Source organism: Pongo abelii, chromosome 15 (assembly GCF_028885655.2).
Source record: "Pongo abelii isolate AG06213 chromosome 15, NHGRI_mPonAbe1-v2.0_pri, whole genome shotgun sequence".
Classification (NCBI taxonomy): domain Eukaryota; kingdom Metazoa; phylum Chordata; class Mammalia; order Primates; family Hominidae; genus Pongo; species Pongo abelii.
The window spans coordinates 71,857,541-71,873,289 of NC_072000.2; the positions used below are offsets into that span (position 1 = coordinate 71,857,541).

Below are 15,749 nucleotides of genomic sequence, written 5' to 3' on the forward strand. Positions count from 1 at the left end.
CAACCAGTGTGGGACATGGCGCCTAGAATAGCTGTCTCATGCTATATTGACCAAGAAGGATGGTTGCAGTCCTAAGATGCTTAAGCTGCATTTCCCATCTATGTCAAATTCCTTGGTTACTGGGAAGCTTTCCAACATTTATTTCATCAGGTGTATTCTTAGAATTGAGACAGAACAGTTGGCTAATGTAAGCAGAGCCCAAGGACAAGGAAAGGCAAAAACAGAAATACACTTTAAGATCTTATATTTGAGGCTGGGCATGGTGGCTCACGCCTGTAATCCTAGCACTTTGGGAGGCTGAGCCAGGTGGATCACTTGAGGTCGAGTTCAAGACCAGCCTGGCCAACATGTTGAAACCCCGTCTCTACTAAAAATACAAAAAATTAGCCAGGCATGGTGGCATGTGCCTGTAATCCCAGTTACTCGGGAGGCTGAGGCAGGAAAATAGCTTGAACCCAGGAGGTGGAGGGTGTAGTGAGCTGAGATTGCACCACTGCACTCCAGCCTGGGCAACAGAGCAAGACTCTGTCTCAAAAAAAAAAAAAAAAAAAAAAATTGAATGCCATGCTAATATATATAAGGTAACATGCAATAAATCTTTTTACTCAGTGGTCTAAATTAGGTCTTTAATTGGTTTACCCTGTTAATGTCTCCAAGAGCTTTTCTTTCAGATTTTGGTGAGTCGTTACCTGTAGACTGTACCATTTACCTAGATTTCTTTTTTTCTTCTTCATTTTTGGAGACAGGGTGTCACTATTTTGCCCAGGCTGGTCTTGAACCCCTGGGCTCATGTGATCCTCTCACCTCACCCTCTTGAGTAGCTAGGATTACAGGTGTACACCATCTTGCCTGGCTTAACTTGATTTCATTCATTGAACAAATATTCGAAGTTCTTTTCTGAGCCAGGGCTAATGGATAAAATTACATGGATTTGGGGACAGCAGTGACATCTGTCACACTGCAGGGTAGCAAGTCACCAGCTTCGAATCTCTAGGGCTTTATATTTCTTCCTGTCTAAATCACTCAAGGTTAATTTTTGGGAACTACAACTACAGGTCTTGCCTCACCCAAACCCAGCCTCCGTCTAGGCCCTGGCTTTGCCCTGTGGAGAGAGTATAAGTTGTTTTGGCTGAGGACATTTGTTATCGGTCATGTTTGCCAAGCAGAGGGCCTTCACGATTGTATTTGTTCTTTGCAGCCTGGCAATCGGTACCATTAGTGGCCATGCCCGACACTGCCCAGACCTTTGCGTTGTCTGGGTTGATGCCCATGCTGACATCAACACACCCCTTACCACTTCATCAGGAAATCTCCATGGACAGCCAGTTTCATTTCTCCTCAGAGAACTACAGGATAAGGTCAGTGGGCCAAAATGAAAAGAAAGGTGAATGGCTTGCAGGGTTTTGCTGGAGTTGGTCTAGTTCAGTAAGATTTTGGTGAAGGGTGGGTTGAGTGTGGATTACCACCCCTTCATTTGTTCATCACTATTATGGACCAGGCAGTCTGCCAGATGCTAGGGGTATAAAGACTAGGACATAGTCGCTGTTCTTTGTAAGAAAGCAAGGAGGGGGTAGTAACTATAGCGACTGATATACCCACAGCCTGAGGACTTCTTGGTTACAGGCTCCCAGGCCATACTCTCAGACACACTGATCTAGAAGACAAATAAAACCATGATGACCTCTGGGTAATATTTTTCTGAGCAGTTCAGAAGATATGGGAGTCCATGTTAGGCACAGACTAGAATCTGTATATCCCTCCCCTTAGTGAGGGACCAAGTCAAACCAGGACACTACAAAGATTATTCATTGAGCAGAAGTCCTGTGTCGGCTGTTGGCAACTTGAGATGGCAACCAGGTTATGCTTCAAGAACCAATCTGTAAACAAGTCAGTAATGTGCAACGGGATAGAAAAGGGCTAATCAGCAGTATTCCTGCTACTAGGTAAGTTAATGAGAAACTAAGACAACCTTAGAGATTTTGTCTTGAGAAAGCAATACTGTGTTCCTCAGCTGCCCTTCTGAAACATTTCCACCTTGTGTCACTTCTCCTTCCCAGATCAAGTGTGTCCTGTGTTGCTCTAAACTTACCCTGTGGGTAGCAGAAGAAAGCAGATTGCATACCCAGGGAGGCACAGGATAATGATCTTGGTGAGAACAAGAATTCTTGATTAATCCTGTCCATTTCTCCCTTTCATAGGTACCACAACTCCCAGGATTTTCCTGGATCAAACCTTGTATCTCTTCTGCAAGTATTGTGTATATTGGTCTGAGAGACGTGGACCCTCCTGAACAGTAAGTTGATGCATTTGGCTGAAGTTTAGGGCCTGTCCTAGCCAATTATGTTCTATTTGAAAGGCTGATGCTTAACTTGGTCTATTGTAGGTCACTACAACAAACCCACCCTCTCCCCCAAATACACATTTGTTAAAAATGCTCTTTTAACTAAGGACTCCTTCCTTTATATCTCATTACAGTTTTATTTTAAAGAACTATGATATCCAGTATTTTTCCATGAGAGATATTGATCGACTTGGTATCCAGAAGGTCATGGAACAAACATTTGATCTGCTGATTGGCAAGTAAGTAACTATAACTGATGTCAGGGCAAACCCCCAATGGGCAACACACTTTTAGCCTGTTTCTTGAGGACAGCAGCTTTACTTTTAAAATACAAAGCAAAAATATACACATAATTTTAAATAGTTCAGAAAGGCAAAATATGAAACACAGGTCATATTCTTCCTCTGGGGTTTTTGGGAGGAGGTTTCCTCTAAATCATTGCCTAGATCTTCTGTCTCATGAATTTTTCTTTATCTCCATCTTTAATGCTTATCTTCTGAGATGACAAGCATTTATTGTTTCAATTGTCCCATTCTTCCCAGCCTCACAATTGTTTCATCTGAGTTTTATATTAAGCAAATCTTGGCAGTGTAGAAAGATGGCAGATGAATACTAATCAAATGGTAGTTTTAAGAGCATTTTCCCAATACCAAGTCTTTACTTCTGGCTGATTAATGTCAGGATTGTTATCTGGTAGTATGTTATTTTGTAAGCTGTTAAGAAACTTAGTTGTTAGCTTCAGCCTTTGGACACTGGGGCTATAATGAAGTTAGAAATGGAAGATGTTAAAACTGCAGACCTAAAATTAGAGTTCACTTCAGCTGCTGTTACATTCAGAGAATAATAGCAACCATAACTTACATCAAGCCAATTTAAATTAGACTAATTTAAATTGTCTAACTAAACTGTCTCTAGATGAGAGCCCAATCTCATCTAGAAGTGAAGAAATCCCTCTATTGACAGTTATTAGTATAAGAAGTTCTAATACCCAGTGTAAGGCAGAAATAAACATTGGAGTTAGTCTGTCTGAGGAATGCAGAACAAATGGCAGTATCATGAAGTGGTATGTAGGCAGTTAATATTGCCAATCTCAGTAACTTCCAAGAATAGGAAACCTGGAAATGTATTAACAGCTTTATTAACAAAGTACTAGGACTAATAGCAACAAAATCAAGGAGTTGCAACCATAAGAAGGATGAGTGTCCAAGGACAACCAGTTAAGTATTATTTTAAGTATTATTTTACCCTCTTCCTTTCTAGGAGACAAAGACCAATCCATCTGAGTTTTGATATTGATGCATTTGACCCTACACTGGCTCCAGCCACAGGAACTCCTGTTGTAGGGGGACTAACCTATCGAGAAGGCATGTATATTGCTGAGGAAATACACAATACAGGTATGTAGCAACCAGGTCTGCAGCCTGTTAACTACATAGGTAAATATGCGAGAGTCTCTTGCCTGCAAAGGATCTTTTCTGCTATTCCACATCATTGCAGAGTTTGTTTTTGCTTAAACTTTTGTAGCTAAAAATTATATGGCCATGCTATAAAAAGGATCTAGTCCTTTAGAGTCATGCTTGGACATGGCTCTTACCAAATTACACTAAGGTAATAATGAGTAAAAAATTGTATATTTAAACAATTAAATACAAGAATAAATTGTCAAACTGATGCAGTTCTTTGAGTTATCTAAAGGCAGATTAAGATAAGAAGGCAAGACCAAGGCTGTAATTTGCACTCTAAGAGATTGGTTCATTGGGAGTTGTGAATTTGGAGTTAAAGCTGATCTCTTGAAGAAATCTGCAAATTGAACAATATCTTGGGTCCTTTATGTAGGGTAGGTCTTATACTAGAGCCTGATAGGATTTCTAATAAGGGGGATACAGTTAGATGAGAATGGCTGATGGAAAGAGTACTAAGATGAATTCTACGTTATCAAGACTGGCTACTTTTCCAAAACTCATACTTGTTTGCAAAGTTTCCATTTCTGTCAGAAAGCTTCTGGTTTTAAAGCTACTTCAAATGACCCTTCATTCCAAAATTTAAAGAACTACCAAATCATACTGCTTCAGTAACCATCTGATGGAACTAGGGTATAGATAAAGACCCCAGATTGAAAGGTTCAGGGCTATAGAGAACCCTTGACTAGCTGGGATAGAAACTCACATTGAGAAACAGTCTCCTTAGTGCCACAGCCTGCTAGAACCTTAGGCAGTACAGAAAGGCAGGCAGTACTGGTCTAATTCTCAGATCTGCAATCTTAGATGTTGCCAGTGGTCCTTAGGTTATTGGCCAGAGAACCTGGGAGTTCAATTCTCTGCTTTGCTTCCTAAAAACACCACTTAGAGCAGGGGTTAATAACCTCTAGCACTTATATATGGCATAGCTTGTCTCTGTTCCCATGCTACAATATTTTATTCCAAAAGACACTCATGGGGCTAGGCACAGTGGTTCATACCTATAATCCCAGTACTCTGGGAGGCCAAGGCACGAGGATTACTTTACCCCAGGGGTTCAAGACCAGCGTGGGCAACATAGTGAGACCCTGTTTCTACAAAAAATAATTAGCCAGGTGTCCCAACTACTTGGGAGGTTGAGGCTGCAGTGAGCCATGATTGTGCCACTGCACTGTTATAATGCTGTCAACTAGATACATAAAGCAGTTTTGCTTAATTTATAGGGTGGCAATAGTCTGGAAACATTAAGTCATGTATATATTTCTAATAGTGCAAACCTTGATTACCACTTCTGGGATATGCTAAAGGTGCAGGTTTAGTCAGTGGAAATCAGAGACAAATCAGGAACACAGGTCCATGTGCAGGAAATGATGGAAATGCTACAGTAATATACCTGTTGGTTGCAGTTTGGCACCCGTACACTCAACTATGCATTGCTAATAAGGGAAGATGCTGAACGGACATGATGGCATTGAGCACATCATGTACTATAGTGTAATATCAATAAACCATTAGGTACATTTGCCTGTGTTTCCAGACTTTATGGCCACCCTAAATATTCTTAGATACTTGCATTCCTGAATACTAGCTTGTTCAGATCACCCTTCATCCAGAATAACCAACTAAAAAGTTAAATTCTACAGAGAAATGAGGCATTTAGAGGGGTGAGCATGGTATCAGGTCTGGATAGGTTCTTCTGGTTTAAGCCTCCCTTCCACTTCTTCCAGGCCAAAGGAACACTACCGAGAACTTTGACATAAGTTCTCAAACCTTAACAGAAGGTAACTGAAGTCTAGATAAAATAATTAACATATGGCTGAATTTTCTCTTGATCAAGTACAAGATACTGGGTCAGTCTGCTGGGAGACAAAAAGATGTGTTAGATGTGGAACCTGCCTCCAGAGCTCAGGCCTGCAGGGGTGAGAATGAAGTCTGCAGTAATAACTACATTTCAGGGCGTATGGTGTGGTGCTCTAACAGATACAGATAACGCATTAGAGTTCAAAAGTGGGAATGCAGTTTGGCTAGTGAAAGTGGGAGATTTCCTCTGCCTTCATACTTGATTCATTTCCAGGCAGGCATCTGGAAGGTTCCTAGTCATACTGGAGATGGCATACATTTTGCCAACAAGCAGGATGAAAACCTCCCCCACCCAACACCAAGCCTTTTCCTTTTCCAGAACGCCTGACAATTATGCCTGTTATGTTAGTTGAACAGGGATGGTTTATTTCGTTATCTTAAAAGGTTTATTTTAATCTACTGTAACATAACAGTGTTTTAACTTAAATTCATGGCCAAGAGGATGAGGTGCAAGGGGCTTCCTAAAAATAGGTATTTTCTACTATAAAATGGACTCTTGTTTTTACCTTGGCTTGTTCTCCCTGTCTCAGTGGGATGACCCTCACTGAGAGCAGCAGCAAGGGAATCTGAGATTTTGTCACACTTTGTTCTTCCAGGGTTGCTATCAGCACTGGATCTTGTTGAAGTCAATCCTCAGTTGGCCACCTCAGAGGAAGAGGCGAAGACTACAGCTAACCTGGCAGTGGATGTGATTGCTTCAAGTTTTGGTCAGACAAGAGAAGGAGGGCATATTGTCTATGACCAACTTCCTACTCCCAGTTCACCAGATGAATCAGAAAATCAAGCACGTGTGAGAATTTAGGAGACACTGTGCACTGACATGTTTCACAACGGGCATTCCAGAATTATGAGGCATTGAGGGGATAGATGGATACTAAATGGTTGTCTGGGTCAATACTGCCTTAATGAGAACATTTACACATTCTCACAATTGTAAAGTTTCCCCTCTATTTTGGTGACCAATACTACTGTAAATGTATTTGGTTTTTTGCAGTTCACAGGGTATTAATATGCTACAGTACTATGTAAATTTAAAGAAGTCATAAACAGCGTTTATTACCTTGGTATATCATACTGGTCTTGTTGCTGTTCCTTCACATTTAAGTGGTTTTCCATCTTTCCTCCCTCCTCCCACAGTCTGGCTATACAGTGCATCTCTGAACTGTCAGCCCACAGCAGCAATATGCTTATTCTATCCACATCCCTAACATCATGCATTCACAAGGTCAAAGTACTGGTCCACAAACCCTTCCCTATAGAAGTTCAATGGCTGCGAAAGAATTTGTAGTAAACCAGGCCTCCCAGGATGGCGAGCTCCAGTAAGATGATAATGGAAAGCAGCAGCTTGTTGGTTGTCACTCTACAAAGAGAAGCAAAGTGGGAAGTAGTCAGAATTTTGGATAACCTTCCTTCTAAACATTTTGGGGTTAGACCTGGGACCACGGCTGGATACTCTGAGGCTGTATGTTTGATCACACAGCCACTTAGCAGGAAGTACTCATAAGGTTCTTTAGCTGTCACTTAGCGATAACACTGTCTACCTCACAGAAATGTTAAACTGAGAAAATAAAAACCAAAGTATAAAAATGGATTCTGAAATGTGTTCAAATAGTAGTTACTTCCTTTAAAAATAGCTTTTCTAGAAAGAAGGGTTAGCTAGAAAAAGTAATCAAATATACATCCAGCTCAGGATGGGTCCCGCCCTAGGATAAGTAACTAGAAGCCTGGGTAATACCTTTCAATCCCTTGTAAACTTCTTCCCTCTGCCCTATTTTTCCCTTTGCTCTCCTATCAACCCAAATGGATATGTTATAAAGGTAGTATAGGAGTTTAAAAATGTTACTATCTGTTGTTTACACAAAGAATCCAACCTCTGGTTCTCATGTTCACTCTAGGTTTCTCCCTATTCCACAAGGAATTTATCACTGTAGGAAAATTCCACCCCTCCTGCTAGTTCCATGAGTGGGTTGTAGTTTTGTTTCATGCCAGGCCATCTGTGCCCAAGGTCACGTACAATACCCTCTTACCCCCAACTTCAACCTCAGTGGCAATAGTTCTGCCCTGGATTTGTTGCTGTTAGCACTCAAGGATTTTGTTTTTTATTTTTGGTAAAGACTATTGGTGGCAGTTAGTACAATTCAAATACTGATCTTCAAAGAAGGACTTATTTATTCTCTATGGACTAGGAGTCCACACAGAGCTGAATGAAACTGAATCAAGTCACTGCTGTGATGACTGAAGTCAATCCTGTTTCTTGGGAAATGAAACCACAGCCAGCTGATGCATGGCATATGCTGTTTCACTAACTGAGAACCATGGTGGCTCTATACAGGAGGTCATCAGCTCTACCACCCTTTAGATGCACTAGAATTCCATTCTTCTCCTGAAACAGCTTGCGTTTTCTGGACCTTTATTTTCAAAATGCCTGCATGAAGCAATGCTCATGGTCCTCTGGGCAACCTGACAGTGCCAGCAGATTCTGCAGCATCTTGGCTCAGTTACTGCCCACGAACCCTGACAACTCCACAAGGGTTTTATTTTTAAAAGTCTACTTCTTCCCTACAAGATAGAACTTCCAGAAAAGGAGCTGACTCCCATGAAGGGCAAGCAGAGTCAAAAGCAAGTACTATGCAAGTGAAAACTGCTTTCTAATCAAGATTTTACAAATATATATATATATATATTTTTTTTTTTTGAGACGGAGTCTCGCTTTGTCCCCCAGGCTAGAGTGCAGTGGTGCCATCTCGGCTCACTGCAACCTCTACCCTCCAGGTTCAAGCAATTCTCTGTCTCAGCCTCCTGAATAGCTGGGATTACAGGTGCCCGCCACTACGCCCGGCTAATTTTTCTGTATTTTTAGTAGAGACGGGTTTCACCATTTTGGCCAGACTGGTCTTGAACTCCTGACCTTGTGATCTGCCCGCTTTGGCCTCCCAAGGTGCTGGGATTACAGGCATGAGCCACCGCACCCGGCTGAGATTATATAAATATATTTCAAGGAACAGGAAGCTGTTATTCCCAGGTGTTGGCTTCTCTAAAGAACATCAGCTGTGATTAAATGTCCTCTCAGTGGAGAAATTTTTCACTGCTCCAAGTCAAAGCAGTGTATACTTTTAACAAATGATTTTATCCTGAGTTATTTAATTATCCAAGACCATATTCCTTAGCGTATTTATTCTGGTCTGCTGGGTGGTACTGAGTATACAGGGACTATGCGTCAACTGCTGAGGTGCTTTTTTAGGACCTTTCTAAGTCACTATTTTAAGCTTTTTGGTTGAAAGCCATTGAGTTAAGAGAAATTTCATGACTTTAATAAAACTTACTTTCTGGACATTGAACGGAGAATCTTTCGACTTTTGCTCAAGTTTTCACTTGTGTTTACCAGCTGAGAAGAGAAAATAGTGATTATTTCCCTCTTTAAAAAGTATACTCTGTATAATTGAATATCCCTAGATTAACAGTAGGCATTAAGGGATATATGTTGAAAAATTCCAAGAAAAGCCAATTTAAATGATGGCCTTTGAGTGTAAGTAGAAGAACCTGGAAAGGACAAGATATTTTAGTACTCATCAAGTAGGCTTAAGAATCATCTTCCTAGGTTGCTGCTGGGGATGGACTCCTGAGACTGAGCTAATCTCCTACCGTGGCTACTCCAAAAGGGAAGGCTTCAAGTGTAGCCAGCAGACCGGCCAGCCAGTGACTGTAGAGCAACTTAAGATTTGAATTTCATCAGCCAAATTCCAGGACAGCCTCTTGAGTTGGCATTTGTTTTTGTAGGCTGGTCTGTTACTGCTTTTGGGATCTGGTTATCTTTTTTCTTTACCCTCTTAAGAGACAGTTACATTGAACTGTGAAAAGAATTAACCTCCATGGAACTTTCAACTGCTTGCTACTAATCTGGACAGCTGGAGGATATTTCACCTCCAGCAGATGGCTACTTGCCATCTGTTCCCATTCCCCAGTGGCCTTGGTAAGCTGACCTCTCAGCTCATTCCTTGGCTTTTATTTATTTGAAACAGGGTCTCACTCCGTCACTCAGGCTGGAGTGCAGTGCTGCAACTGCAGCTCACTGCAGCCTCGACCTCCCAGGCTCAAGCAATAACCCCACCTGTCCCCAAGTAGCTGGGATCACAGGTGCACGCCACCACACCCTGCTCTTTTTTTTTGATTTTTAGTAGAGACGAGGTCTCGCTATGTTGCCCAGGCTGGTTTCAAACTCCTAGGCTCAAGCCATCCTCCCACCTCAGCCTCCCAAAGTGCTAAAAGTACAGGTGTAAGCCCGGCCTCCTTGGCTTTTAAATTCAACCAATCTACCTGGTATGTTCAAAAACCAAAACCCACACAATCTGTAAGCAAGTTACATTCTCCATAGCTTGCCTTGAATGTACTACTTTATTGTGAATTTTCACTGAAGAGGGCTAGGCATTACTCCGACTTAATGGAGAATTGTAGCTATTAAGAAAATCTACTCAAATCTTCACACTGAGCTAGTATTTTCCTGTCCAAATCTTGGCCACAGTATGTTTTTCAAATTGATTTGCCTTCTGCTATTAAGAATACAGCATTCCATTGGTAAATTAAACTAATTAAAAAATTCCGCCCGGGCACAGTGGCTCACGCCTGTAATTCCAGCACTTTGGGAGGCTGAGGCGGGTGGATCATGAGGTTAGGAGATCGAGACCATCCTCGCTAACACGGTGAAACCCCATCTCTACTAAAAATGCGAAAAATTAGCCGGGCGTGGTGGCAGACGCCTTTAGTCCCAGCTACTTGGGAGGCTGAGGCAGGAGAATGGCGTGAACCTGGGAGGCAGAGCTTGCAGTGAGCCAAGATTGCACCACTGCACTCCAGCCTGGGCGACAGAGCAAGACTCCATCTCAAAAAAAAAAAAAAAATTCCAACTGGGCACAGTGGCTCATGCCTGTAATCCTAGCGCTTTGGGAGGCCCAGGTGGAATGACTGCTTGAGCCCAGGAGTTCGAGAGCAACTTTGGCAGCATAGTGAGACCCCGTTTTTACAAAAAATTAAAACAATCAGCCAGGCACAGTAGCACATGCCTGTATCCCAGCTACACATGAGGATCACTTGAGCCCAGGAGTCTGAAGCTACAGTAAGTTATAATTGCATTGTTGCACTCCAGCCTGGGTGACAGAGCAAGACCCTGTCTCTAAAAAACTAAAAAATTCCTATGTAGGTTAACTCATTTATGGAAAGGAAAAAATAAATCAGTTATTTTTCTGAGGCTCTCAGAGTGACAATAGACTAGAGATCCCTGATATAGTCATCATTTGGTTTAAATATTTGTTTTCTTTCCACAATGATCCAGCTTACCTTACTGGATAATCCTTAGAGATTTTTTTCCTTATTACTTTTTTTTTTTTACTTTTACTTACATAATAGTAAAGGGTTATAGTCCAGGATTGAAGCATAATTTATAAATCTATAAACTGTGGTACTATTTTATGAAATCTGGAAAATAGCCTTGGCTCTAAATGACAGGGTATAAGCAGATGATGTTTTCGTAAGAATAGCAGAATACCCTATTAGATGTGTGAGAAATTAAAATCTCAGGTTGGAAGCTTTGAATCCTAAAGTGCCTTTTGACATATTATTTCTCTTGCCAAAGAGAGAATGCAGCCACTTTATCCTTATTAATTCCTGTAATCTTGTAAGTGTAGAAATCAGGTCCTTCCATCTTTTTTTCCCTTCACTGAAGCAAAAATTTCCAGTGATGTCTAAATCTTAGGGGTAAAATTGCTGCTAAGGGAGCTCTCTCAGCCAAGCAAACTAAAAATTGAGCAAAGTGGCCGGGCACAGTGGCTCACATCTGTAATCCTAGCACTTTGGGAGGCCGTAGCGGGTGGATCACCTGAGGTTAGGAGTTCGAGACCAGCCTGGCCAACATGGCGAAACCCCATCTCTACTAAAAATACAAACATTAGCTAGGCATGGTGGTGCATGCCTGTAATCCCAGCTACTCAGGCGGCTGAGGCAAGATAATCGCTTGAACCCAGGATGTGGAGGTTGCAGCAAGTGGAGATCACGCCACTGCACTCCAGCCTGGGTGACACAGTGAGACTCTATCTCAAAAAATAAAAATAAATAAAAATAAATAAATTAATAAATAAAAATTGAGAAAAGCCTAAGAACTTAAAAAAGACTATTCCCTGAATACAGAACTGCTGTAGCTTTTGGCCTTAGTATGGTTTCCAGGTGCAGTGGCCCCCTAAATTGCCCCATACTTGCCCCTTTCCCTGTCTGCCCAGACTTACTCTACTCTTGGTACGTTCTAACTGGTCTCGTTGTTCCCCCAGCTCTTCTATGATTTCTGAGCCAATCTGGTCAGTCTCCGTGGCAATCCGATGAGAACGTTCAATACTTTGGGTGGCCCGGTTCAGGCTTTCAGTGCCTTGCAGAAGCATTGCCCTTTGAGACTGCAGCCGATTCTGAAAGGAGTATGGAAGAGAAATGTTAGACTTTTTCCATTATAAATTCATTGCCAGCATATTCCTCATGACCTTCCCCATGTTAGAAGGGATATAGTGAGCAATAATTTTCATTCCTTTTAAGACAGAACCAAAGAAGCTAATGATTCTTTTCAAGGTCACAGACTAAAGCAGAACCTGAAATCCAATCAATAGGATCACAATACCCCCAACTCCACAGCCTTTTACACTTACGAGAGGCAAGGAAAGATGGATTAAAAATACTGGAGCACTTTCCCTGTGTTTGTGATGAATCTGAACTGGTCCATGTGTCTCCTGGACTATCAACTTCTGAAAGGTGGCAGCCCAGATGTGGGAGCTACCTGATAATGCATATAGCCTGTAACTTCAATAGTGCTATGAGCAAACCAACTAAACTCTGCAGCCCTAGAAAAAGGTTAATTCACTGAAGATTCCCACTAGACTGGTACTGAGGATTAACGGACCATGAATAAGCTATTCTGTTCTTCGTTTTAAGCCTCTAGCACCTGGTATTTCCAGGTGGTCTCCCATCCAAGTACTAACCTGGCCTGACTCAGCTTCTGAGATCAGGCAGGTTCAGGATGGTATTGCCTAGATGGCTACATTCTTCTTTTTCAGCACCTAAAGAAATCATGTAGAAGTCTGAGACACTACCACATTCTGGAAAAAACATATGTGGTTACCCTCTTGGTGAGCCCCAAAAAGAACTTCACCTAAGGTCAAACAAAAAACCTTGAGGCTGCCACACTGGTGGTGATTTGGTCTCAGGGAAATTAGTATCTGGGGCTTGAGCAAGCTTTCCCCACCTGCCCTAATTTTCTAAATCCCCACCGAAGTTTTACTCCACCTGTAAACCTAAATACAGACAGCAGGAAGAAAAAAGTAGCCTTGTCAGGCCAGAATTAACAACCACCGACAGAAATGGAGGCAACTCCAAGTTCTTAGCTGTTCAAAGCGTGCGCGCACACACACACACACACACACACACACACAATCAAAAGGGACCCAGCTCACAGAGGCTTATTACAGAGCAGGTGACCACTGGCAGTAGGACCATCAAGGAGCCAAAAGATTGGCTCCCAGAACAGAAGTAGCAAGAAGCATTTTCTTTTTTTCTCTTTTTTTTTTTTTTTTGAGAGAGTCTCGCTCTGTCGCCTGGGCTGGAGTGCAGTGGCAAGATCTCAGCTCACTGCAGCCTCTGCCTCCCAGACACAAGCAATTCTGCTGCCTCAGCCTCCCAAGTAACTGGGATTACAGGCACCCACCACCACGCCCAGCTAATTTTTGTATTTTTAGTAGAGACAGGGTTTCACCATATTGGCCCAGGCTGGTCTCGAACTCCTGACCTCAGGTGATCCACCAGCCTCAGCCTCCCAAAGTGCTGGGATTACAGGCATAAGCCACTGTGCCCGGCGCTCTGTAGCATTTTCACTTAATAAATGGCATACAGACCAGTAGATGAGGAAACCACTGAATGAGGTTCAAATAAAACCAGTTAGGTTAGCGCAGAGGAAGAAGGAAAAAGGTTTTCAAAATAAAAGATGCAGATTTTCAACTGAGTAGGCTACAACATGACCAAGAAAAGATCAGATCACATAAATGAACTTCAGACAGATTTGGAACAATAATTTTTCTGAAGGTATGGATACCTAAATTATGTTTTAATAATTTCTGAAACTCGCCAGGCGCGGTGGCTCACGCCTGTAATCCCAGCACTTTGGGAGGCCAAGACGGGTGGATCACGAGGTCAGGAGAGCGAGACCATCCTGGCTAACAGGGTGAAACCCAGTCTCTACTAAAAGTACAAAAAAAAAATAGCCGGGCATGGTGGTGGGCGCCTGTAGTCCTAGCTACTTGGGAGGCTGAGGCAGGAGAATGGAGTGAACCCAGGAGGCAGAGCTTACAGTGAGCTGAGATCGCGCCACTGCACTCCAGTCTCGGCGACAGAGCGAGACTCCGTCTCAAAAAATAATAATAATAATAATTTCTGAAACTCATAATTTTAAAGCAAAATTGTTTGGACTTCCTCCCCAACTTTGGCAACAGGACTAAAGTCACTTTTACAACTCCCACTTTAACCAGCTCCACCTGCCTGCCTTTTTCCAGTCTCCCTTTACAAGTGATCTTCTGTCAGCTTCTAATCTGTGACAATCCCTCATGCATCCATTTGAAAATTTTAGGTACTTCATTCTCAAGGGATCTAGTTTTGGCATCAGCAATGTCAAGCCAATATCATCCTGAATGTCTCTTAAACTATAATCAGGACGCATCGTGAAACAGGATTTGTTTAAAATTGTAGTATGAGCCTTTCTACCTCTGTTCAGTCTGCACTGGTGGGGGCCCCTTTCCATTTCTCTGCCACGCTACTTGCCAGAGAATTTCTACTTTGTGTTGTGTTTGTGGAAGACAGACCAAATGCAGCACATTTAATCTTTCAGATGTTTTATTCCTTTAACGATCTAGCTGCTCTAGATGGTTTCAAAATACAGATGTTCAATTAGTCCAATTTTATAAATCAGAATCCTGAAAGCTAGAGAGGGAGTCTCGCTCACTTTCTATTACCACAGAATAAAATGATAAAAAGCTCCTTCTCGAGAAGTGCCCTGCATTGGCTACTGTATCTCAATTGCTGGGCCATCTTGACATTAAGGTAAAGGAAAGCTTGGATTGATTTTGTAACAATATTCTGATAAATTAGAAACCTAACTGAATTTTCCAGGCATATCTGAGAAAGTGATTCTAAAATTTATATGAGAGAATAAAAAAGATCAAGGAGAAAAGAAATTAGATCAATGGGTCAGAATCCAGAATCCTGCTAATAAGAATAGGTAACATTTATATTCTACTACATACAAAGCACTGTTGTTTTTTTTTTTATTATAAGACTGTATTATATTAAGGATAAAAAGAAATCTAAACATGCCTATGGTTCGAAAGGCCTGCATTAAATAGAGCAGATACCAAGGGGTAACAGGAACTGGATGCAGAAAAGAGAATAAGGGCGAAAAAAATGAAACAAGAGTCTAGTATACACTGATAACATGAAATACCCCAACAATATAGTTAATTTTTGTACCACAGGCCCTTAAAGGAAAAAAAAAAAAAAAAACAGCTAAAACTTACCATATGCTCATTCTCTACAGCATATATGCCATATTTCATGTCTCCTCGGCCTCCAGGTGTGGCTGTCAAAGGTGTGCTTCTCACCTCCCGATGGAGTTTAGCAAGGTCCTTCCGGTAGTTTCGAAGCTTGGACATCATGGGGTTTCGGAAAGACAGGGGTGCATAACGTAGCTCCTCCTCCATCTCTGCCAGCTGGGAAGGCAGAAAGTAGTGAGCAGATAGCCTGGTTCTTCCCTCACTCATTTGGAAATATGCCTAGTTTGGACTAATCAAACTACTTATTTATTTGGACTACACCAAGTAAATAACCACATGCTCCACGAGGCAGGGACCATGTCTGGCATGTTCCCCTCATTCTGAATGCCTTGCATAGTGCCCAGCAAGCAGAGAGCAGGCATTCAAAATACATGAACTGAATGAGTGAATGGAAAAACAGAAGTACTTTATAGCTTACTAAACATTTTTATATACATTCTCCATTTAATCCTCACAACAAATCAA

At 41.8% G+C, this 15,749-nt stretch overlaps 2 protein-coding genes across 5 annotated transcripts in view; one reads left to right on the top strand and one right to left on the bottom strand.

Annotated features, from left to right (window-relative positions):
* ARG2 (arginase 2) overlaps positions 1 to 7,249 on the top strand; it is a 33,902-nt gene extending 26,653 nt beyond the window's left edge. The window contains exons 4-8 of the mRNA XM_002824868.5: positions 1,199 to 1,358; positions 2,199 to 2,293; positions 2,476 to 2,580; positions 3,602 to 3,738; positions 6,255 to 7,249. Of these exons, the coding sequence (XP_002824914.2) occupies positions 1,199 to 1,358; positions 2,199 to 2,293; positions 2,476 to 2,580; positions 3,602 to 3,738; positions 6,255 to 6,460 (703 nt within the window). The 3' untranslated portion in view covers positions 6,461 to 7,249. The remainder of the gene's footprint in view (positions 1 to 1,198; positions 1,359 to 2,198; positions 2,294 to 2,475; positions 2,581 to 3,601; positions 3,739 to 6,254) is intronic.
* VTI1B (vesicle transport through interaction with t-SNAREs 1B) overlaps positions 3,461 to 15,749 on the bottom strand; it is a 28,514-nt gene continuing 16,225 nt past the window's right edge. Inside the window, exons 2-5 of one of the 4 annotated variants that reach the window (XM_054530761.2) lie at positions 15,249 to 15,440; positions 11,931 to 12,104; positions 8,982 to 9,043; positions 3,461 to 7,018 (exon numbers count right to left, since the gene is read on the bottom strand). In XM_054530761.2, the coding sequence (XP_054386736.1) occupies positions 6,922 to 7,018; positions 8,982 to 9,043; positions 11,931 to 12,104; positions 15,249 to 15,440 (525 nt within the window). In that variant the 3' untranslated portion in view covers positions 3,461 to 6,921. The remainder of the gene's footprint in view (positions 7,019 to 8,981; positions 9,044 to 11,930; positions 12,105 to 15,248; positions 15,441 to 15,749) is intronic. The other 3 variants (XM_002824866.6, XM_054530762.2, XM_054530763.2) reach the window with 3 other exon arrangements.